This window comes from Salmo salar, chromosome 14, assembly GCF_965601325.2.
Source record: "Salmo salar chromosome 14, fSalSal1, whole genome shotgun sequence".
NCBI classification, from domain to species: domain Eukaryota; kingdom Metazoa; phylum Chordata; class Actinopteri; order Salmoniformes; family Salmonidae; genus Salmo; species Salmo salar.
In genome coordinates this window covers 89,867,173-89,888,705 of record NC_138304.1, presented here as the reverse complement: position 1 = coordinate 89,888,705, position 21,533 = coordinate 89,867,173, and the positions used below count along the sequence as shown (strand labels likewise).

Here is a 21,533-nt window from a genome sequence, read left to right as displayed (position 1 = left end):
TGCTGTATTCGTTGTCTCTCTACTCATGGTTTTAAATGTTCTGAAATCTAGAATTTTATCAACTTTGCTGTGAGTTCAAGGCTTCTTTTTACAGTCTATGGAGCGAGGAAACTGTGTAGACACGGTGATCTGAAATATCTGATTGACCAGCATTAGGCCTATAGGTGCACTTGATTTGCTCTCTGGGCCTGCCGGGTAGGCGGAGTTCTACCTTCAGACACATGAAATGGTTTAAAATGGGAACACTTTGCCTTCCTGGCGCAAGGGCTGCTGAATCAAGTGCACCTACTGTCAACAGCAGGAAAGGGAAAAAAATAGGAACGCAAGGCTTTATCGTTATCACAGAAATGCTTGGTGATCGACTAGGAATGGCTTGGAGATCGCGATCGACCGGTTGGCGACCACTGCTGTACACCTATATTACAAACACACAAGGCACACCTCACTGACTAGTCTCTGTCTCTGTGTTGTCCTAGATCACCACCCTGATCAATCACAAAGACAAACCAAAGAAGTCGGAGCGGACGCAGCAGGCCATCCAGAGGGTGGGCCAGGCTGTTAGTGTTGCTGTGGGGCGCTTCGTTGCCGTGGGCGAGGCCATTGCCATGGAGAACGAGGAGCTGAAGGAGGAGATGGGCATGGCCTGCTTCGAGGCCCGCAGAGCAGGTAACTGGATCTGCGTCTGGAATTATATCCTAAATGGCATCCTAGTGCACTCTATAGGGAAGAAGGTGCCATTTTGAATGCAGTCCAACGAAGGGAGTGTTTTTGCTGTTGTTTTCATCATAAATACATTTTTAAAAAGGGTCGGAAACTTTCCATGGGAAGTTAAGCCCTTGAATTTGGGGAATTTTGCTTAAATTCATCAAAAAAGTTAGCTTATAACAGTGAACCTTTTTTTGTGGGATACAGATAAGGCAATTCTAGGTCTTGTAGCATATTTTGATTAAACTAACCCCAATTCAATGGAATTGCAACCCTCTGCATGCACGGTGCATTCTTCCATCACATGTACAGCTGATTCTCAAGATCTTGCACACAAATGAGATGCTATTGAGCCCGCGCTACTTCACTGTCTGAACCAAGGACTACATGCTTTCTGGTAGGTTTTGATTACAATACTGGGTGGGGTGAATATATTTTATATGACATACATGATTTTTTGTTAACTAGTAAATAGTAGCCTACAGCAAAGTGTGTTTAGATCATTTCTGACTTCTTAACATTTTCTACTAGTTCGTTTTTGCTATGATGTGGGTTTTAGCTTGCTTGAGCCTGCTAACTGAGGAGTGTTAATTCACCTGTTTCCATACATGTTTCATTTTAAAACATTTATCTTACAAAGGAGTTGTTTAATCTAACTGCTTAACTCTTTATCTGTACAGGGAATTGTATTCGGGTTTTTTTACTCGTTTTTTTCCTAATCTGTGCAGGAAAATTCCACGGGCACTATCTGATGTGTGGAGACATTTCACTGCAGCTAATGTAGAAGGAAAAGCTGTGTACATTTGCAAGTACTGTGCCAAATCATATGTGAAGAATGCAACAAAGATGCAGAATCAGCTGGCCAAGTGCATAACGTTCCCTCAGCGCTCACAACAAGCAACCTCTGACAAAAGTCCCTCTACTTCTATTCGAGGTGAAAATGATGAATCAGACACCTTATCGATAGCAACAGCTCATGGTCCTCCTGGAAACAGAAGTTTTTTTGACTCAATGGAGGAACGTAGTCAGAGAAATGCTGATGAATGTCTTGCTTGTATGCAACTGGTTCACCTCTGATGCTCACAGGCAATGTGTATTGGAAGAGATATCTGAATGTTCTTCACCCAGCATACACCCCCTCCAACCAGACATGCTTTATCTACTCATTTGCTGGATGCAGAGTTCAACAGAGTTCAAGTGAAGGTCAAGCAAATCATAGAGAAAGCAGACTGTATTGCATTCATCTCTGATGGGTGGTCGAATGTTTGTGGGCAAGGAATAATTAACTATATCATCTCCACCCCTCAACCAGTATTCTACAAGAGCACAGACACAAGGTACACCAGACACTGGTCTTTACATTGCAGATGAGTTGAAGGCAGTCATCAATGACCTTGGACAACAGAAGGTATTTGCACTGGTGACAGACAATGCTGCGAACATGAAGGCTCCTTGGTCTAAAGTGGAGGAGTCCTACCCTCACATCACACCCATTGGATATGCTGCTCATGCATTGAATCTGCTCTTCAAGGACATCATGGCACTGAAAACAATACACTCTACAAGAAAGCCAAGGAAATGGTTAGGTATGTGAAGGGTCATCAAGTTATAGCAGCAATCTACCTTACCAAGCAAAGTGAGAAGAATAAGAGCACCACATTGAAGCTGCCCAGCAACACCCGTTGGGATGGTATTGTCATCATGTTTGACAGCCTCTTGGAGGGGAAGGAGTCTCTCCAAGAAATGTCCATATCACAGTCTGCCGATTTGGACAGCCCCATCAAGAGGATCCTCCTGGATGATGTATTTTGGGAGAGAGTGGTAAGCAGCCTGAAACTCCTGAAACCTATAGCAGTAGCCATTGCACGGATTGAGGGAGACAATGCCATCCTGTCTGATGTTCAGACTCTGCTTGCAGATGTAAGAGAAGAAATCCGTACTGCTCTGCCCACTTCACTGTTGCTCCAAGCAGAGGAAACTGCAGTTCTGAAATACATAAAAAAGCGTGAAGACTTCTGCCTGAAGCCCATATACACCGCAGCGTACATGTTGGACCCCAAGTATGCTGGCAAGAGCATCCTGTCAAGTGCAGAGATCAACAAGGCCTATGGTGTCATCACTACCGTGTCTCACCACCTTGGCCTGGCTGAGGGAAAGGTTCTTGGCAGTCTGGCGAAGTACACTTCCAAGCAAGGGCTTTGGGATGGAGATGCAATATGGCAATCGTGCCAACATATCTCATCAGCCACCTGGTGGAAGGGACTTTGTGGATCTGAGGCTCTTTCCCCTGTTGCCTCCATCATCCTACAAATCCCACCAACACCAGCCGCCTCAGAGCGCAACTGGTCCTTGTTTAGGAACACACACACCAAAACACGCAACAGGCTGACCAATACATGGGTTGAAAAATTGGTGGCCATCTGGGCAAATTTGAGTCTTTTTGAGCCTGACAACGAGCCTTCCTCAACAAGGTTGGAAAGTGACAGTGAAAATTAGGCCTCAGAGTCTGATGTTCAAGAGGTGGACATTGAGGAGGTCCAGGGAGAAGACATGGAAGCCTGAGAGGAAGACAACCAAAGCTTTAGTTTCTAGACTATCATTTTACATATGTACTGTATGTTGAAAACGTTTTTGGGAGATGTGATGGATCATTGGGTATCATTCAATATTACCTTTCTTTTGTTCTTCAGTGAAATCATCCCATGTGAAGAGTCAACTCATTTAATTAAAGTTCAATTCGTAACTAAATTGTTTTTTACATTTCTATTGGAAGGATTTAATCATTTGCAATTATGTCTACTTATGATACGGTAAAAGGTTTATGTTTCTGTCTCCATATGATATGGTAAATATATCCAATGCAAAAAACATCTACATTTAAATGGTATTAATATTAATTTGCATATATTTCCGTTAATTCCCATATATTCCCGTTATTTCCCATATATTCCCACGGAAAGTTTCCACCTCTGAATATTCCCCAAAATGTGCAACCCTAACTCTGTCTATCCAACACATTTGCACTGGAGGTGTTCAGAAGTCAAATACTGTTGTTTTTGTTAGTTTTGAGTGAAGTTTAGTTTAAGTTTGCAAGACTAGAGGCTAGAGAGAAGTGAAGTTGGTTATGTTCTTTCCTGAGGGGGGAAATGTAGAGACAGAGAACAGAACAGTATGAGTCAGGTTTGGAAAAGGAGAGAGCTATGTAATTTGAGGCTGAAGTGTTTGTGTACCAGGCAGGCAGGGCTGCAGGCGTAATGAAGGGTATTCTGAGGTTTGCCTGCCCTGTCTTCTGGACAGAGTTCACTCATCTTCAGTATCTTCTCTCGCTCAGAGGAATAGAGAGAGAGAGAGTCTCGCCTATTCTCAGCTGTCGGCAGTTGAATCCTTTGCTTAGAGAGACAAAAAGAGAAACTGGGAGATGTGACCTTGTGCCTTCAACACTTGCCTTCAACACTTTTCCATGAGCCCATGCAACTAAATATACCTACAAATGCCGACCCTTTATCTCTTCATCATAACTGTCAGTCATTCTCCGAATAACTACCACATTCCGTGGGAGGAGGATATCTTCACCGCAGCTATCAACACTCTTTTAAAACAAACAGAGTAATATCTTTTTGAGCCGGCTTTGCAACTCTTATCAAGTGAAAAATGTCAGGATGAATAGGGGGTCAAAGCCTGAGGCCCAATCAAAGTCTTATCCTGTTGATATGTTAAGTCCAAAACAAAATCTCACAGGGTAAAAATGTAGAAGCCAACACAGGAGATAATAGGTTTATGTTGGGGAGAAGCGGCATGTGTAACAGTGTGTTTAATCTCCTAGTGTGCTTATTTGAAAAGGGCTGAACCCAAACAAAAGCGAGCTGGTGGGAAGCGTCAGCCAGAGTGGCCAATTGTATTCCTTCCACTCCTCCTTTCTTCTGTTTTCTTACCTTCTTCACTCTATTGAGGGAATATTTTACCTTCACCGTTAAAAAGACAGAAAGTGAACTTTTCCCTCCGTCGTTCTGGGACGGAATGAAGTTGTCTTCTCTGATGAAAAGAAAGAAAGAAGGGGAAAGGAAAGGAAGGTAAAGCTTTAAATCTGTGGGAAGAGGAGAAGGATTGACGGCCTCTTAAAGTGTAGCCAGAGGGAGGAAGAGACTAAGCGGACCCCCTCCAGCGCAGGGAGGCAGGCAGGCAGGCAGGGAGTGAGTGAGGGAAGCAAAGGAGGAGGATGGAGGGGGGCAGGCATGCAGGCAGGCAGCGTAATGAAATAAATAAAAAAGGTGATTACATTACTTTAATTTGGTGATCTCCATCATCGGGCGATGTCGTAGAGAGGGGGCAATGAGGCAGAGTTGTTGGCTTCAATCTGTTCTGCTTGACCAGACCAAACCAATTATGCCGCTAGCTAAGGTTTTAGGAGGCAGATACTGTATTAAGAGTTTTGGATAGTGAGTGTGTAAAAGGGCACCACGGTCCTGTATCTCTCAAACGGTGTATGTCAGTGCAACCTGCAGGCTGCAGACTACATAATATCACAATCACCCTGTTACAAGACTCTTTTTATGGTCAGGACTCGGTCAGTTACAAGACTCCACAGGTTTTAATCATTTCAAGTGTTCATCCCATTCGAATACCAAGCAGCAGAAAACAAACAATTCCCATAAAAAGAGATCTTAGCGATAAAGAGAACAAGAAGACGAATGAGCAACACTGTTACAACACTCTTGTGAAGCATGGAGGGGGACATTTGGCATAGCTTAATCAAACTCCATGCAGCTTCTGGACCGTATTCTGATGTTCAGCAACATTATTTGTGTGCTAGGCTGAATGTTTCAGCTGGTTTGGGGGATTCTGGCATCCACAAGGGGCTGTCAAATGCAATCAGTGCGTCGGTGCACTTTCTTTTGGATTGCAAGCCAACCCAAACAAGGAGCCAAACCATGCAGCCAACATGATACAAGTCTCTCTCTTCACCCCCCCCCCCTTTCTCTCTCTCTCTCTCTCTCTCACTCTCTTTCTACTGCCCGAGACTATTTTGGTTATGGTTCTTCAGCCCAATATTTGTATGTTGGTTTTCCTTTTCCGTTGTGCACCCAGGGTTGTTTTGGAGTTTGGTGAAGGAATTAGCGCCCCTCCAGTGTACCAGCCTCTCAGTTTGAAATGGCCTGGTCATGTCGCTCAGAGGGCGTGCCAGCTGGCCCTAGCATTGGCTGGCATCACATTGCTGCAGTGCCACCGAGCTGAATATAAGCCTGTCCAGGATGAGATGTTCCCACTGGGGTTTATGGTGCTACCGTTGACTGACAGGAGAGCAGAGGAGAAGAGAAGAGAAGGGAGGGGAGGAGCCTCTCAACTGTCACATAGGGCACCATGGGAAGGGAACCTAAAGGGTTTTAGCTCTCAAACAAAGTGGAGCTGAATTCTGGATGTCACTTTTTAGTTTATGCAACTTTGAACAAGTTTTTGGATAATGGGGTTTCCATGAAACCACTGTGAAGAAATATGACCAAGTATTAGAACATTTAGATAAAGTGATAATGTACTATACATGGTACCTCTGAAAATGTTGTATGGTGTTTCTATGCTGAATGATATAGAACAATTCCTATAGATTTGATCATCATTACCCTCCCCCTTCTCCTCCTCTTACTCCTCCTGATCATCATCATCATCAACCTCCCCCTTCTCCTCCTCTTACTCCTCCTGATCATCATCATCATCACCCTCCCCCTTCTCCTCCTCTTACTCCTCCTGATCATCATCATCATCAACCTCCCCCTTCTCCTCCTCTTACTCCTCCTGATCATCATCATCACTCTCCTCCTCTTACTCCTCCTGATCATCATCATCACCCTCCCCCTTCTCCTCCTCTTACTCCTCCTGATCATCATCATCACCCTCCCCCTTCTCCTCCTCTTACTCCTCCTGATCAACATCATCACCCCTCCCCCTTCTCCTCCTCTTACTCCTCCTGATCATCATCATCATCACCCTCCCCCTTCTCCTCCTCTTACTCCTCCTGATCATCATCATCACCCTCCCCCTTCTCCTCCTCTTACTCCTCCTGATCAACATCATCATCACCCTCCCCCTTCTCCTCCTCTTACTCCTCCTGATCATCATCATCATCACCCTCCCCCTTCTCCTCCTCTTACTCCTCCTGATCATCATCATCATCACCCTCCCCCTTCTCCTCCTCTTACTCCTCCTGATCATAATCATCACCCTCCCCCTTCTCCTCCTCTTACTCCTCCTGATCATAATCATCACCCTCCCCCTTCTCCTCCTCTTACTCCACCTGATCATCATCATCACCCTCCCCCTTCTCCTCCTCTTACTCCACCTGATCATCATCATCATCACCCTCCCCCTTCTCCTCCTGATCATCATCATCAAAACCACTAGAGCCTGAATGATATATCGGTTCACTATAGTGGCCTTTTACCACTAAATAGGTTTTGCTGATAAGTCCACTGATAAACAATGTTCTATAAATAGGATGAAAAAAGGGAATCTCATGCTTATCTGAACACTTGCAGCCATTCTCATGATGTGTCATTAATTTCACAATGTAAGAAATCAACATTTGCAGCATATTTCTAAGGACAGTTGCTCTTCTGAATGGCAATTTATGAGATTTCATTGCGGGAAAATTACACTTTTTCATTTCCGCTGTAAAACAGTATATCAGGAGATATATTGGTATCGGTAAGTTTTGTCCCCCCAAAAATCGGAATTGGTATCAGACCCAAGAAACATATCGGTCGGGCTCTAAAAACCATTATCATCCTCCGTCCTTTTTGTCCTCTAGGGGATGCCATAGCCCAGCTGACAGACGTTGGGACTGCGGTGACGCCCCCTGTGGACAGACGCACAACAGTGTTCAGTGACCGGACAGGCATGGTGAAGGCCGCCCGCATGCTCCTCTCCTCCGTCACCAAAGTCCTGGTCCTCGCAGACCGCATCGTCATCAAACAGATCATCACCTCACGCAACAAAGTAGGTCCCATCGTCATCAAACAGATCATCAAGTAGTTACCGCTTCCGGCCACACAGTATAGATATAGAGGTTATAGATGCACACAGACTCACAGAACAAAGTAGGTAGAGACAGAGTCACACACACACACACACACACACACACACACACACACACACACACACACACACACACACACACACACACACACACACACACACACACACACACACACACACACACAGAGCACCCAGCACTGGCAACTCCATCCTCCTTTCAGATCCTATCGGAGCTCCATGATACAGTACAGGAGAACTCCTCTGCTGCTGTGGAGATAATGGTGGGAGAGTAGCAGCACATTTACATAAAAGGACCAGGCCCTGTTTCTATTCCTGCTGCTTTCAGGAACGGGATGTGCTGTGTGTGTGCGTGTATGGCTCTTAGAGGCGAGGGGGCACACACACACACACATACACAGAGTGTAAGGGCCTAATCACGTCCAGTAAGGCCTGTTTGGACAGACGGGCGACAGGTCTGCTCCCATTACTGGCAAACACAATTCAATTTTGAACCCTGTGTCTGTCTGATAACAGCATAGAGCTCCTGCCTGGCTTGCAGGATGTCACTACTGTTTACCCTCCTAGAGCCAAGCCACTCTCTCACACACACACACACACACACACACACACACACACACACACACACACACACACACACACACACACACACACACACACACACACCACACACACACACACACACACACACACACACACACACACACACACACTGCTCCGGATGGATGGATCACACTGTTTTATAATAGATCCATATTTCATGAAGTTTTGGGGGGGGTCTGAGAGGTGTTGAAGGTTTGATGCATTATGCATCGGCTGATTTTGTTCAGTGTTGCATGTGTCAGTGTCACGACTTCCACCGAAGTCGGTCCCTCTCCTTGTTCGGGCGGTGTTCGGTGGTCGACGTCACCGGTCTTCTAGCCATCATCGATCCACTTTTCATTTTCCATTTGTTTTGTCTTGTTTTCCTACACACCTGGTTTTCATTTCCCTCATGAATTGTTGTGTATTTAACCCTCTATTCCCCCCATGTCTTTGTGGGGAATTGTTTGTTGTAAGTGCTTGTGCACATTGTTTACTGGTGCGCGACGGGTTTTGTACCCATGTTTGTTATTCTTTATGCCGTTAGTTTTACAATTAAACTGCTCCTGCTATTACCTAGTTCTGTTCTCCTGCGTCTGACTTCACTGCCACCAGTTACACACCCCTTACAGTCAGACAAAGTTGTATCTAAATGCAATACAGTTCACTAGTAGCACGTTATCAAGGTACGTGTTTTATAAAGTAGCTGAAGACATAGTAAGCTAATGATTTCTACATTTTCATGACAATAGTCATTCCTGTAACTATTGTATACATTAATATACCTTCATACATCATGGGTTCTGTTCCGTCTGTATTGCAGACAGATCCCAGATTTCCCTTTTAACACACCTTCATGCAACACGGAGTTCCGTCTGTATTGCAGACAGATCCCAGGTGACCGTTTTAACACACCTTCATGCAACACGGAGTTCCGTCTGTATTGCAGACAGATCCCAGGTGACCGTTTTAACACACCTTCATGCAACACGGAGTTCCGTCTGTATTGCAGACAGATCCCAGGTGACCGTTTTAACACACCTTCATGCAACACGGAGTTCCGTCTGTATTGCAGACAGATCCCAGGTGACCGTTTTAACACACCTTCATGCAACACGGAGTTCCGTCTGTATTGCAGACAGATCCCAGGTGACCGTTTTAACACACCTTCATGCAACACGGAGTTCCGTCTGTATTGCAGGCGTATCACAGGTTACCCTTTACCCCACCATGTGTGTTCCATTGTGTACAGTAGAGGTGATTGGGGTAAATCATTGTGATCTGATTGGTTTTTCAGATGCCCCACTCAGCCCCAAGGCCATTGTGATAACTCCTGAGACATGGTGACACCACCATTAATCCACCTTCCTATTTCCCCGTTCACAAGACGATTGGGAGACAATACCACTTCTTGTCACTATGACCTTTTCCTGTTTCGACAGACAGGTCCTCCGTGTCGTCTCAGTCAATCAGTCATGACAAACTGCTCTACTGAACACTGCGGCTGGAAAGCGTGGAAAGTGACATTAATGATCATCACTTGTATGGCGAGGCCCACATTAAGAATTTGCTTTGCTACCTCGTTCACATATCTTAAAGCAGCATTTTGCCAGCAGCAAAGGCAGTCTGAGGTGTCAAAGTAGTAACATCTCTCACAGCAACTTTGCTCCCTCAAGACATGGTTCTGGCATAAAGAAATGTGCCATCTTTGAGTTCAGCATGTGGTATTTTGTGTTTAATTGAAGAGTTGTTGTGTGTAATGTGTAGGTGTGGGAGCCAATGGTAGTTACTGTAATAGTGTTCCTGATCTTCCAGGTGCTAGTAACCTTGGAGCAGCTGGAGAGAGTGAGCACCTTCCAGGAGTTTGTCCAGATCTTCAGCCAGTTCGGGAACCAGATGGTGGAGTTCGCCCACCTGACCGGGGACAGACAGAATGTGAGTATCATCCCTCTCTGAAAGTGTATTGGGCCAGGTCTTCCTTCTTTCCCCCCATCCTACCAAACACACTGTCATCCTACCAAACACTATGTCATCCTACCAAACACTATGTGCCTCTCCACTCCCCATCAGCTCTTGATAAACACAGTCTGTCCAAAGAGAGGGGGGGGGGGGGGAGTGAGACCCTCCAGATTGTGTACAGTGCCGTGTGCTGTTGGCTCCACATCCACTCAGACAGCGAGATGACACAGATAGCAGGGTGTGTGTGACGAGCCCCTGCTACACAGACACACACACACACACACACACACACACACACACACACACACACACACACACACACACACACACACACACACACACACACACACACACACGAGAGATACACTCCAGGGCTTCTGCACCGGCTAGGAGAGTGTGTGTGTGTGTGTGTGTGTGTGTGTGTGTGTGTGTGTTAGACAAACGGCATAAAAGAATGGGTCAGATCTGACTCACATATCAAAGGAGCGTTTACATCATGAAAGCAGAATGTTGATATGCCTTGATACGTTTTGACCTTCAAATCAAACAAACTCTCTATTTGAAATATATCAAGTGCAACATGTCATATATATAAAACAAAAAGTTTTACAGAAATAATGAGGCCAGAAAAACTCTGGTGTTCCCCTGTAGTGTCAGCGTCTGCTAATCATGCTTTGATTCATACACAGTCTCTTTGTAAGCATCCCTAATGGCTCCCTCTTCCCTGTTCCCAAAGCCCCATGGCTAGTGCACTAGACAGGGAATAGGTTGCCATTTGGGATACAGGCTATGGTTTAACCGACTGCGCTAACTAGCTGATGAAAAGTGTTATCGCTGTGCTGTAGGGAGAGAACGGATAATATTCAGCTTTCCTTCCCTTCTTTTTGTTTAAAGGGGTGTTTCACAAACATGCCACGTCCCCATCTCTCTCTCTGTCTGGAAATCTCCTGGCTCTTCTATTGAGAGACTAACCTAGCGAAGAGCAGGGGAATATAATAACACATCATCACATCTCCTTAGTAATCCATGGTTCTGCGCCTCGAGAAGTCGATTCAGCCTCTCCCGCACACACACACACACACACACACACACACACACACACACACACACACACACACACACACACACACACACCACACACACACACACACACACACACACACACACCACACACACACACCCCCTCCCTACTGGAGGCTAAGTCTTTGAAACACAGAGAGAGGAGAGAGAGACCATGGATGTTACTGAGATATCTAGTCTCCTGCCGACTGCGTAATTTTATCTACTGCATTGAGTCGAGCTTCACCAGGTTGGTCTATGAGTAAGAACTCTGATGGCCTGAGAACTAGGCTTTAACTAAACATAGCCTAATAACTCTGACATATCTTTCCCATCATAGGAATGTGGTCTATATGTATTCAGCATGTTCTTTAGGAAGTGCACTACATGGTGAATAGGGTACCATTTGGGATGTGACCTTGGTCCACTAGTCCAGACCACTGGTATGGTCAGACCCCACTGAGTCAGAGTGGGTTTGAGACTTGCGTCAGAGCCCACTGGTGCTGGTAGGTCACTGTAAGTCGTGTTGGATTTAAGCTTGAGAAATGGTTCTGTCTATTCGGTGGCTCACAAGATCATTCAAAAGGCTTTAACTGGGTCACACTCACAAATCAGAGAAGTTTGGGAACCTGCTACTTCTCTAACTGTCCAGTGTTGGTCTCTGTCCTTTAGGACCTGAAGGGAAGCTTCTTCTCTTAAGCCTTGTTCACACTGCGTGCCTTAATATTGAAAATCAGTTTTGTTTTTCAAATCAGTTTTGGACTACTGACTGTCCAAACAGCAAGGTACGTGACCAAATTGGATTTGTGTTTGTTCAGACAGCAGTTATTTGCTGACATGGCTACGCTAGTTGTCATAGTAACGATGGGTGTTTACGCAGTGGTATAGACTGATTGGTGGTGGTGCATGTGCTTCCTATCACTCAGAAGTTATGTAGCATGCTAAGATGACAACAATCTGCCATGGACATTTCCCAGTTGCTTTGAATATTCAAAATCTGCGTGTTTTAAACACTTTTAACCTCTATGGGCCTACTCAACAGCCAGTGTAATCCCGTGGCGCATTATTCAAATACCTTAGAAATGCAAAACCTTCAATTTTTTAAAAATATGACTATTTTACGCCATTTTAAAGATAAGACTCTCGTTAATCTAACCACACTGTCCGATTTCAAAAAGGCTTTACAACGAAAGCAAAACATTAGATTATGTCAGCAGAGTACCCAGCCAGAAATAATCAGACACCCATTTTTCAAGCTAGCATATAATGTCACATAAACCCAAACCACAGCTAAATGTAGCACTAACCTTTGATGATCTTCATCAGATGACAACCCTAGGACATTATGTTATACAATACATGCATGTTTTGTTCAATCAAGTTCATATTTATATCAAAAACCAGCTTTTTACATTAGCATGTGACTAGCATGTGACTAGCATTCCCACCGAACACTGCCGGTGAATTTACTAAATTACTCACGATAAACATTCACAAAAAACATAACAATTATTTTAAGAATTATAGATACAGAGCTCCTCTATGCACTCGATATGTCCGATTTTAAAATAGCTTTTCGGTGAAAGCACATTTTTCAATATTCTCAGTAGATAGCCCGGCATCAAAGGGCTAGCTATTTAGACACCCAGCAAGTTTAGCACTCATCAAAGTCAGATTTACTATAAGAAAAATGTTATTACCTTTGCTGTCTTCGTCAGAATGCACTCCCAGGACTTCTACTTCAATAACAAATGTTGGTTTGGTCCAAAATAATCCATCGTTATATCCAAACAGCGGCGTTTTGTTAGTGCGTTCAAGACACTATCCGAAGGGGTAAATAAGGGTGACGCGCATGGCGCAATTCGTGACAAAAAAATTCTAAATATTCCATTACCGTACTTCGAAGCATGTCAACCGCTGTTTAAAAGCAATTTTTATGCCATTTTTCTCATAAAAAAGCGATAATATTCCGACCGGGAATCTGCGTTTAGGTAAACAGACAAAAGAAAAGAAAGCATTCGGTCGACTCGGGCACGCGCCTAAGCCCATAGTACTCTGAGCGGCCACTTGCCAAAAGCGATAAAGTGTTTCAGCCAGAGCCTGCCTCGATATCGTTCAGCTTTTTCCCGGGCTCTGAGAGCCTATGGGAGCCTTAGGAAGTGTCACGTTATTGCAATGATCCTCAGTCTTCAATAAAAAGAGCCAAGATGAAACACTACTTCTCAGACAGGCCACTTCCTGCATGGAATCTTCTCAGGTTTTGGCCTGCCATATGAGTTCTGTTATACTCACAGACACCATTCAAACAGTTTTAGAAGCTTTAGGGTGTTTTCTATCCAAAGCCAATAATTATATGCATATTCTAGTTACTGGGCAGGAGTAGTAACCAGATTAAATCGGGTACGTTTTTTATCCGGCTGTGTCAATACTGCCCCCTAGCCCTAACAGGTTAAAGCCTCAAAGTATAAGATGATCCAACTTTCAAATTGAATCCTTTTTGGCTAGCAACAGCAGTCAACTAGCTAGCTAGGTAGCTGTTTAGCTTTCTGTCACATTCACTAATTTGTTTGTAAACAATCAACAAGCTAGTTTAGTTAGCTGCCACATGTTCTTGTCAAACTGGTAACAGAGTAGCTAGCAAGCAACAAGATATTCCAAAGAACCACTTGAGGACAAAAACATCACATTTGACCTTTCAGACACAAGTCACATGGGCAGGAATTAGATTTGTATCTGACTTCAAACCACCTACGAAAGTGGTTTGAAATGTGTCTTGAAATATTAGATTCCATCTGCTTTTTGTCTGTTCAGGCTGCAGGAAAAAGAACAGATTCAAATCAGATATGCAAATAAATAGGATTTGAGTGACTTCAAACTGTCAATGTGAACACAGCTTAACTGTGTTGGTCTCTGTCATTTTAGGATCTGAAGGACGAGAATAAGAAGGCCAGGATGGCAGCAGCCAGAGCAGTGCTGGAGAAATGCACCATGATGCTGCTCACTGCATCCAAGGTATGTATGTCCTACCACTACTGCTAATGTAGTAGGTCAAAGCTTTGAGCTGGAAAACCTTAGTACTGCATGGGTGAAATTAGGCCTTATGGTGGTCATGTGAATTTTCATTCTTTTTTGGAATCAAACCAGTCTAACTTCTCACGTAAAACATAGTTTTTGTGTTAAATATACATTTGAAGTTGGACGTTTACATACACTTTAGCCAAATACATTTAAACTCAGTTTTTCCACAATTCCTGACATTTAATCCTAGTAAAAATTCCCATTGGTCAGTTAGGATCACCACTTTATTTTAAGAATGTGAAATGTCAGAATAATAGTAGAGAGAATTATTTATTTCAACTTTTATTTCTTTCATCACATTCCCAGTGGGTCAGAAGTTTATAGACACTCAATTAGTATTTGGTAGCATTGCCTTTAAATTGTTTAACTTGGGTCAAACGTTTCGGGTAGCCTTCCACAAGCTTCCCACAATAAGTTGGGTGAATTTTGGCCCATTCCTCCTGACAGAGCTGATGTAACTGAGTCAGGTTTGTAGGCCTCCTTGCTTGCACACACTTTTTCAGTTCTGCCCACAAATGTTCTATAGGATTGAGGTCAGGGCTTTGTGATGGCCTCTCCAATACCTTGACTTTATTGTCCTTAAGCCATTTTGCCACAACTTTGGAAGTATGCTTGGGGTCATTGTCCATTTGGAAGACCCATTTGCGACCAAGCTTTAACTTCCTGACTGATGTCTTGAGATGTTGTTTCAATATATCCACATCATTTTCCTGCCTCATGATGCCATCTATTTTGTGAAGTGCACCAGTCCCTCCTGCAGCAAAGGACCCCCACAACATGATGCTGCCACCCCCTTGCTTCACGGTTGGGATGGTGTTCTTCAGCTTGCAAGCCTCCCCCTTTTTCCTCAAAACTTAACGATGGTCATTATGGCAAAACAGTCCTATTTTTGTTTTATCAGACCAGAGGACCTTTCTCCAAAAACTATGATCTTTGTCCCCATGTGCAGTTGCAAAACGTAGTCTGGTTTTTTATGGCGGTTTTGGAGCAGTGGCTTCTTCCTTGCTGAGCGGCCTTTCAGGTTATGTCGATATAGGACTCGTTTTACTGTGGATATAGATACTTTTGTACCTGTTTCCTCCAGCATCTTCACAAGGTCCTTTGCTGTTGTTCTGGGATTGATTTGCACTTTTTGAACCAAAGTACGTTAATCTCTAGGAGAGAGAACGCGTCTCCTTCCTGAGCGGTATGACGGCTGCGTGGTCCCATGGTGTTTGTTCTTGCGTGCTATTGTTTGTACAGATGAACGTGGTACCTTCAGGCATTTGGAAATTGCTCCCAAGGATGAACCAGACTTGTGGAGGTCTACAATTCTTTTCTGAGGTTTTGGCTGATTTCTTTTGATTTTCTCATGATGTCAAGCAAAGAGGCACTGAGTTTGAAGGTAGGCCTTGAAATACCACAGGTACACCTCCAATTGACTCAAATGATGTCATTTAGCCTATCAGAAGCTTCTAAAGCCATGACACCATTTTCTGGAATTTTCCAAGCGGTTTAAAGGCACAGTCAACTTAGTGTATGTAAACTTCTGACCCACTGGAATTGTGATACAGTGAATTGTAAGTGAAATAATCTGTCTGTAAACAATTGTCGGAAAAAATACTTGTGTCATGCACAAAGTAGATGTCCTAACCGACTTGCAAAAACTCTAGTCTGTTAACAAGAAATTTGTGGAGTGGTTGAAAAACGAGTTTTAATGATTCCAACCTAAGTGTATGTAAACTTCAGACTTTAACTGTATTTACGAGGTAGAGGGACTGTATTACTACAATTGATTTCAAACATGGACTGTTTCTTCATCTGCTGCTTGGTTTTCAAATCATGTGCCAGATACTTATAAACCATGAGTCTCTCCTCCGTGCAGACGTGTCTCAGACACCCTGACTGCGAGTCAGCACGTATCAACAAAGACGCCGTGTTTCACCGCATGCGTTTCGCCCTGGAGCAGGTCATGGAGATCGTGACGGACGCTCGGCCCTGCGGGGAGACCAAGGTCCTTCCCCTCAGCATTTACACCGGCATCAAGGACTTCAAGGTGGGACGACAGGGGAGGACCGAGCCTGGGGGCTCTTTCCATATGTTGCTGAGTACAACGCAACAATGTGTTATAACACTGTACCTGCCTGTGTTAATACAGTATGCCGCTTTAGGCCTCTACATACAAAGATGAAGTATGCTAGGAGTTCTGTGCGAGTTCTTTAGAATAAGTAAATTATCCTTAGTCAACCTGATATGCCAGTAACTTGTTTTTGAACTGGATAATAGACTGCAACAGAGATCATAGAGCTTTCTAATGATCTTCTCTGTCTCTGCCTGTGTCTCTGTCTCTGCCTGTGTCAATGACATTTTTGGCATGACAAATACGTTTTTGTATTCACTATTGTCTCTGTCTCTATGTCTGTGTCTCTGTCTGTGTCTCTGTCTGTCTCTGTGTCTCTGTCTATCTCTCTGTCTGTGTCTCTGTCTGTCTCTGTGTCTCTCTCTGTGTCTCTCTCTATCTCTCTGTCTGTGTCTGTCTCTATGTCTCTGTCTGTGTCTCTGTCGCTGTCTCTCTCTCTGTCTGTGTCTCCCTCTCTGTGTCTCTGTCTCTGTGTTTTTCTCTGTGTGTATGTCTGTGTCTCTGTCTGTGATCCCAGTCCAACGTGGAAGGTCTGCGTGAGGGTCTGTACTTGCTGCCCCACCAGGCTCTGTCTGGCCAGCTGGAGGCGGTGGTGGAGAGGACGGAGGACTTCACTGACTCGGCCTACACCAGCCACGAGCACCGAGAGGGCATCCTGCAGCTCTGCCAGCTCGCCCGCCAGGACACTGACCAGCTCATCACAGCCTGGATGGAGGCGGTATGTGGCCGTTCACAGGGCATACACGCACATATAAACACTCAAACATGCATACACACAAGCACAGAGACACACAGGGACACACAAACATGTATACAAGTACTCACACAGATATGTGATAGATATGTACTCATACGTCTACATGGTTAAGAGCACACATGCAGTATGTTATGATTTAACACATGCATATGCACATTTACACGTGCAAATACCCACAGACCTCTTTTCCTTTTCACGCACATTTTCTTCAACCTTTATTTAACCAGGTTAGTCTCGTTGAGATACAAATCTGTTTTTCAACAGAGACCTGGAACACACACATTCACCTTCTCTCTGTATCTCCTTTCTATATTGTCAGTGAATGTTCTTGAGCTGTCAAGTGATTCTCTGGGTGACAAATGAATCATACTGCAGGAGTGTAGTTGCATGACCTTGTGTACTGTTGATAGGTTTACAGATAATGTGGAGGAGAAGTATAGAATATCCAGCCTTTTCACACAACCCTCCTGCATGCTACTGTACAGTACTATTTTCCTTCATTCACTATAGGCGTGTTTCCATACAGGATTTACCCTAGCGTTTTACCCAAAAGGCTCAGACTTGTCTGTTTCCATCTACGCGGGCTGGTACCCGTGTCTCTGGCGGACCTGCTCTCACATGCGGCCAAAACCAGGCCACTGGTACTTTTCAGCTTGCATTTACATAACAATGGATAACTGTGAACTGTAACACCTCACAAAGCAACTGTTTTGATTATGCAGAGCTTGTTGATTCTGCTCTTCACAAGTCTTCACTGTTGGAAACACAATGCCCCTAGTATAACATATGGGTGTATACACTAGTGTAACACTGGTGTTGCAGTAGTAAAGCAGTATATAGGAGTAGATCTAACTTGAAGTCAGCCTCGTTGTATGAATAGCTATCCACTTGACTCCACTGATAACACATTGTGTTCCCTGTCTCTCTCTTGACACCTCGCTCAAAACATTCTCCTTGGATACCGAAACTTGGAGGTTTTATACAATGTGTTTTTGGTTTAGGCTGGTATAACGATGTGAAAGTAGAGGCCACAGTTCCACTGACAGATTGAATGGAATCAGAGCTACAACACATTGAAGGGTTGGTTCCCCAGTGAGACACATTTCCACAACGTGCGTCACTAGCTGGATCCCTGGGTCTGTTTGTGTTTCTCCACTCAATTCAGTAGAAACAGAGAGGGTGTGAGAAGGTGTGTTACTCCACTCATTTAAGTGGAAACCGAGAGAGTGATATGAGGGGGTGTGGTGAGTGGGTCAAAGACAAATAATCTGGTGCCTCCTTGTTTGACAGTGTTTTGACACCCTGCTTTAATCCTGTCTGTGCAAGGTTGGTACTGCCCACCTGTCTCCTTGGCCTAAGAATCTGTGTCGGAAACTATTATGTTCTACATGCTATTGGTGAAGCAGAAGGGATCTCAATTCAATTCAATTCAAGGGGCTTTATTGGCATGGGAAACATATGTTAACATTGCCTAAGCAATCGAGCGATCTCTCTCTCTCCTCTCTCTCTGTCTCTCTGATAGGGACTGAACAGGTCTGTGTGATCTCGTGTGGGTTCAGAAACTGACTTCTCCTTCCTCTGCAGAGACAGGCCACGTCCAAGGCAGCAATCCATGATTTATGTGACAACTCTTATCTTTTCCCACTCCCTCCCTCCTTTCTTTTTGTTTTTATCTTTCTTTCAAGAAGCAGTCTCTAAATGCTAAAGAGGCCACGGAGGAGATGGAGCTGTCTATACTGAAGACCTGCCAAAGTGTCTACGAACTCCGCAGAGAGGTGAGTCCTGTAACCCTACGCTCCTACCCAGAATGCTTCACTGTCTGACATGCCAAGGGGATCAGTCCTAGAGCAGAAATGTCTGGAGTTTTCTGTACTCCATCACAGTTTGTCTGTATCTCTTGCTCTTTTTTATCTTTGATATGCCCACATCACTCTCCCTCTGTTTACTTCTTCTCTTTATCCTCTAGAGTGTACACTGCCACTCTCCCTATTCCTTTCACTCTTTCTCTCTCCGACTTGTTCTTTCTCTCTCCGACTTGTTCTTTCTCTCTCCGACTTGTTCTTTCTCTCTCTGACTTGTTCTTTCTCTCTCTGCCTTGTCATTTCTCTCTCTGACTTGTTCTTTCTCTCTCTGACTTGTTCTTTCTCTCTCTGACTTGTTCTTTCTCTCTCTGACTTGTTCTTTCTCTCTCTGCCTTGTCATTTCTCTCTCTGACTTGTTCTTTCTCTCTCTGACTTGTTCTTTCTCTCTCTGCCTTGTCATTTCTCTCTCTGACTTGTTCTTTCTCTCTCTGACTTGTTCTTTCTCTCTCTGCCTTGTCATTTCTCTCTCTGACTTGTTCTTTCTCTCTCTGACTTGTTCTTTCTCTCTCTGCCTTGTCATTTCTCTCTCTGACTTGTTCTTTCTCTCTCTGACTTGTTCTTTCTCTCTCTGCCTTGTCATTTCTCTCTCTGCCTTGTTCTTTCTCTCTCTGACTTGTTCTTTCTCTCTCTGACTTGTTCTTTCTCTCTCTGACTTGTTCTTTCTCTCTCTGCCTTGTCATTTCTCTCTCTGACTTGTTCTTTCTCTCTCTGACTTGTTCTTTCTCTCTCTGACTTGTTCTTTCTCTCTCTGCCTTGTTCTTTCTCTCTCTGACTTGTTCTTTCTCTCTCTGACTTGTTCTTTCTCTCTCTGCCTTGTCATTTCTCTCTCTGACTTGTTCTTTCTCTCTCTGACTTGTTCTTTCTCTCTCTGACTTGTTCTTTCTCTCTCTGATTTGTTCTTTCTCTCTCTGACTTGTTCTTTCTCTCTCTGACTTGTTCTTTCTCTCTCTGCCTTGTCATTTCTCTCTCTGACTTGTTCTTTCTCTCTCTGACTTGTTCTTTCTCTCTCTGACTTGTTCTTTCTCTCTCTGACTTGTTCTTTCTCTCTCCGACTTGTTCTTTCTCTCTCCGACTTGTTCTTTCTCTCTCTGACTTGTTCTTTCTCTCTCTGACTTGCTCTTTCTCTCTCTGACTTGCTCTTTCTCTGCCTTGTCATTTCTCTCTCTGCCTTGTCATTTCTCTCTCTGACTTGTCATTTCTCTCTCTGACTTGTCATTTCTCTCTCTGCCTTGTCATTTCTCTCTCTGACTTGTTCTTTCTCTCTCTGACTTGCTCTTTCTCTGCCTTGCTCTTTTTCTCTCTCTCTGCCTTGCTCTCTCTCTCTCTGCCTCTCTCTGCCTTGCTCTTTCTCTCTCTGCCTTGCTCTTTCTCTCTCTGCCTTGCTATTTCTCTCTCTGACTTGCTCTTTCTCTCTCTCTCTCTGCCTTGCTCTTTCTCTCTCTCTCTAACTTGCTCTTTCACTCTCTGCCTTGCTCTTTCTCTCTCTCTCTGCCTAGCTCTTTCTCTCTCTGCCTTTTTCTCTTTCTGTCTTACTATTGTTTTCTCTTTCTGCTACCATTGTGCACCCAGGCGTTGAAAAGATACAAAACGTACACACATATTCACCCCCTCTTTTCCCCTCTCCCTTCCGTCCAGCTTCATAAGGTGGCAGTGGGGCGGGCGGCGGACCTGCTGAAGCTGCATGCAGAACACCTGCCTCTGCGGGCCCTGAAGGCCTCGGGGGGCGAGGGCAACCTGGAGGCTGTGGCAGAGTATGCCCGGACGCTTGGCGAGCAGAAAGAACAGCTGGTGGAGGTGAGAGAAGCTCACTAGGCTGGGGAGGTTGACTTGATCAAGTCACCATTGAAGCACAATAAAGTATTCAATTCAATCCACAACAATCCAACCTCATATCCATCTCTATGCCTGAGGTATATGGACATGTGTGATGTGGGCTACTGGCTTTGGAAGCCTGTATGTATTTTTTCAATTGAAACATTTGGATAAGTATCTTGATCTGTTTTTGGCATCAACATGTAGGTCTGTGTCTACTGCTCATATCCAGTCAAATTGATGTTAGACGCCGATGTTCTTTGTCCGGTTCCAGACTTGTCGTCTACTGTGTCACGTCTCTGGGACAGAGCCTCTGGAGATCACATGTATACACGCTGAGGAGACCTTCCACGTCATCGGCCCCCAGGTAACACACAGTGACAAGTAACACACAGTGACAGGTAACACACACAGACAGATAAAACACGCACTGACAGGTAACACACACACACACACACACACACACACACACACACACACACACACACACACACACACACACACACTGACAGGTAACACACACGCACACTGACACGTAACACACACACACACACAC

General features: G+C 44.4%; 1 protein-coding gene across 6 annotated transcripts in view; it reads left to right on the top strand.

The window, feature by feature from the left end:
- LOC106570450 (alpha-catulin) overlaps window positions 1-21,533 on the top strand; it is a 205,140-nt gene that overhangs the window by 73,280 nt on the left and 110,327 nt on the right. For 2 of the 6 annotated variants that reach the window (XM_014142797.3, XM_014142793.3), the window contains exons 2-10: window positions 477-666; window positions 7,505-7,692; window positions 10,147-10,266; window positions 14,272-14,361; window positions 16,292-16,462; window positions 17,064-17,264; window positions 18,992-19,078; window positions 20,801-20,959; window positions 21,252-21,344. In XM_014142797.3, the coding sequence (XP_013998272.2) occupies window positions 477-666; window positions 7,505-7,692; window positions 10,147-10,266; window positions 14,272-14,361; window positions 16,292-16,462; window positions 17,064-17,264; window positions 18,992-19,078; window positions 20,801-20,959; window positions 21,252-21,344 (1,299 nt within the window). Of the gene's footprint in view, window positions 1-476; window positions 667-7,504; window positions 7,693-10,146; window positions 10,267-14,271; window positions 14,362-16,291; window positions 16,463-17,063; window positions 17,265-18,988; window positions 19,079-20,800; window positions 20,960-21,251; window positions 21,345-21,533 lie in introns of all 6 variants that reach the window. The other 4 variants (XM_014142796.3, XM_014142792.3, XM_014142798.3 and 1 more) reach the window with 3 other exon arrangements.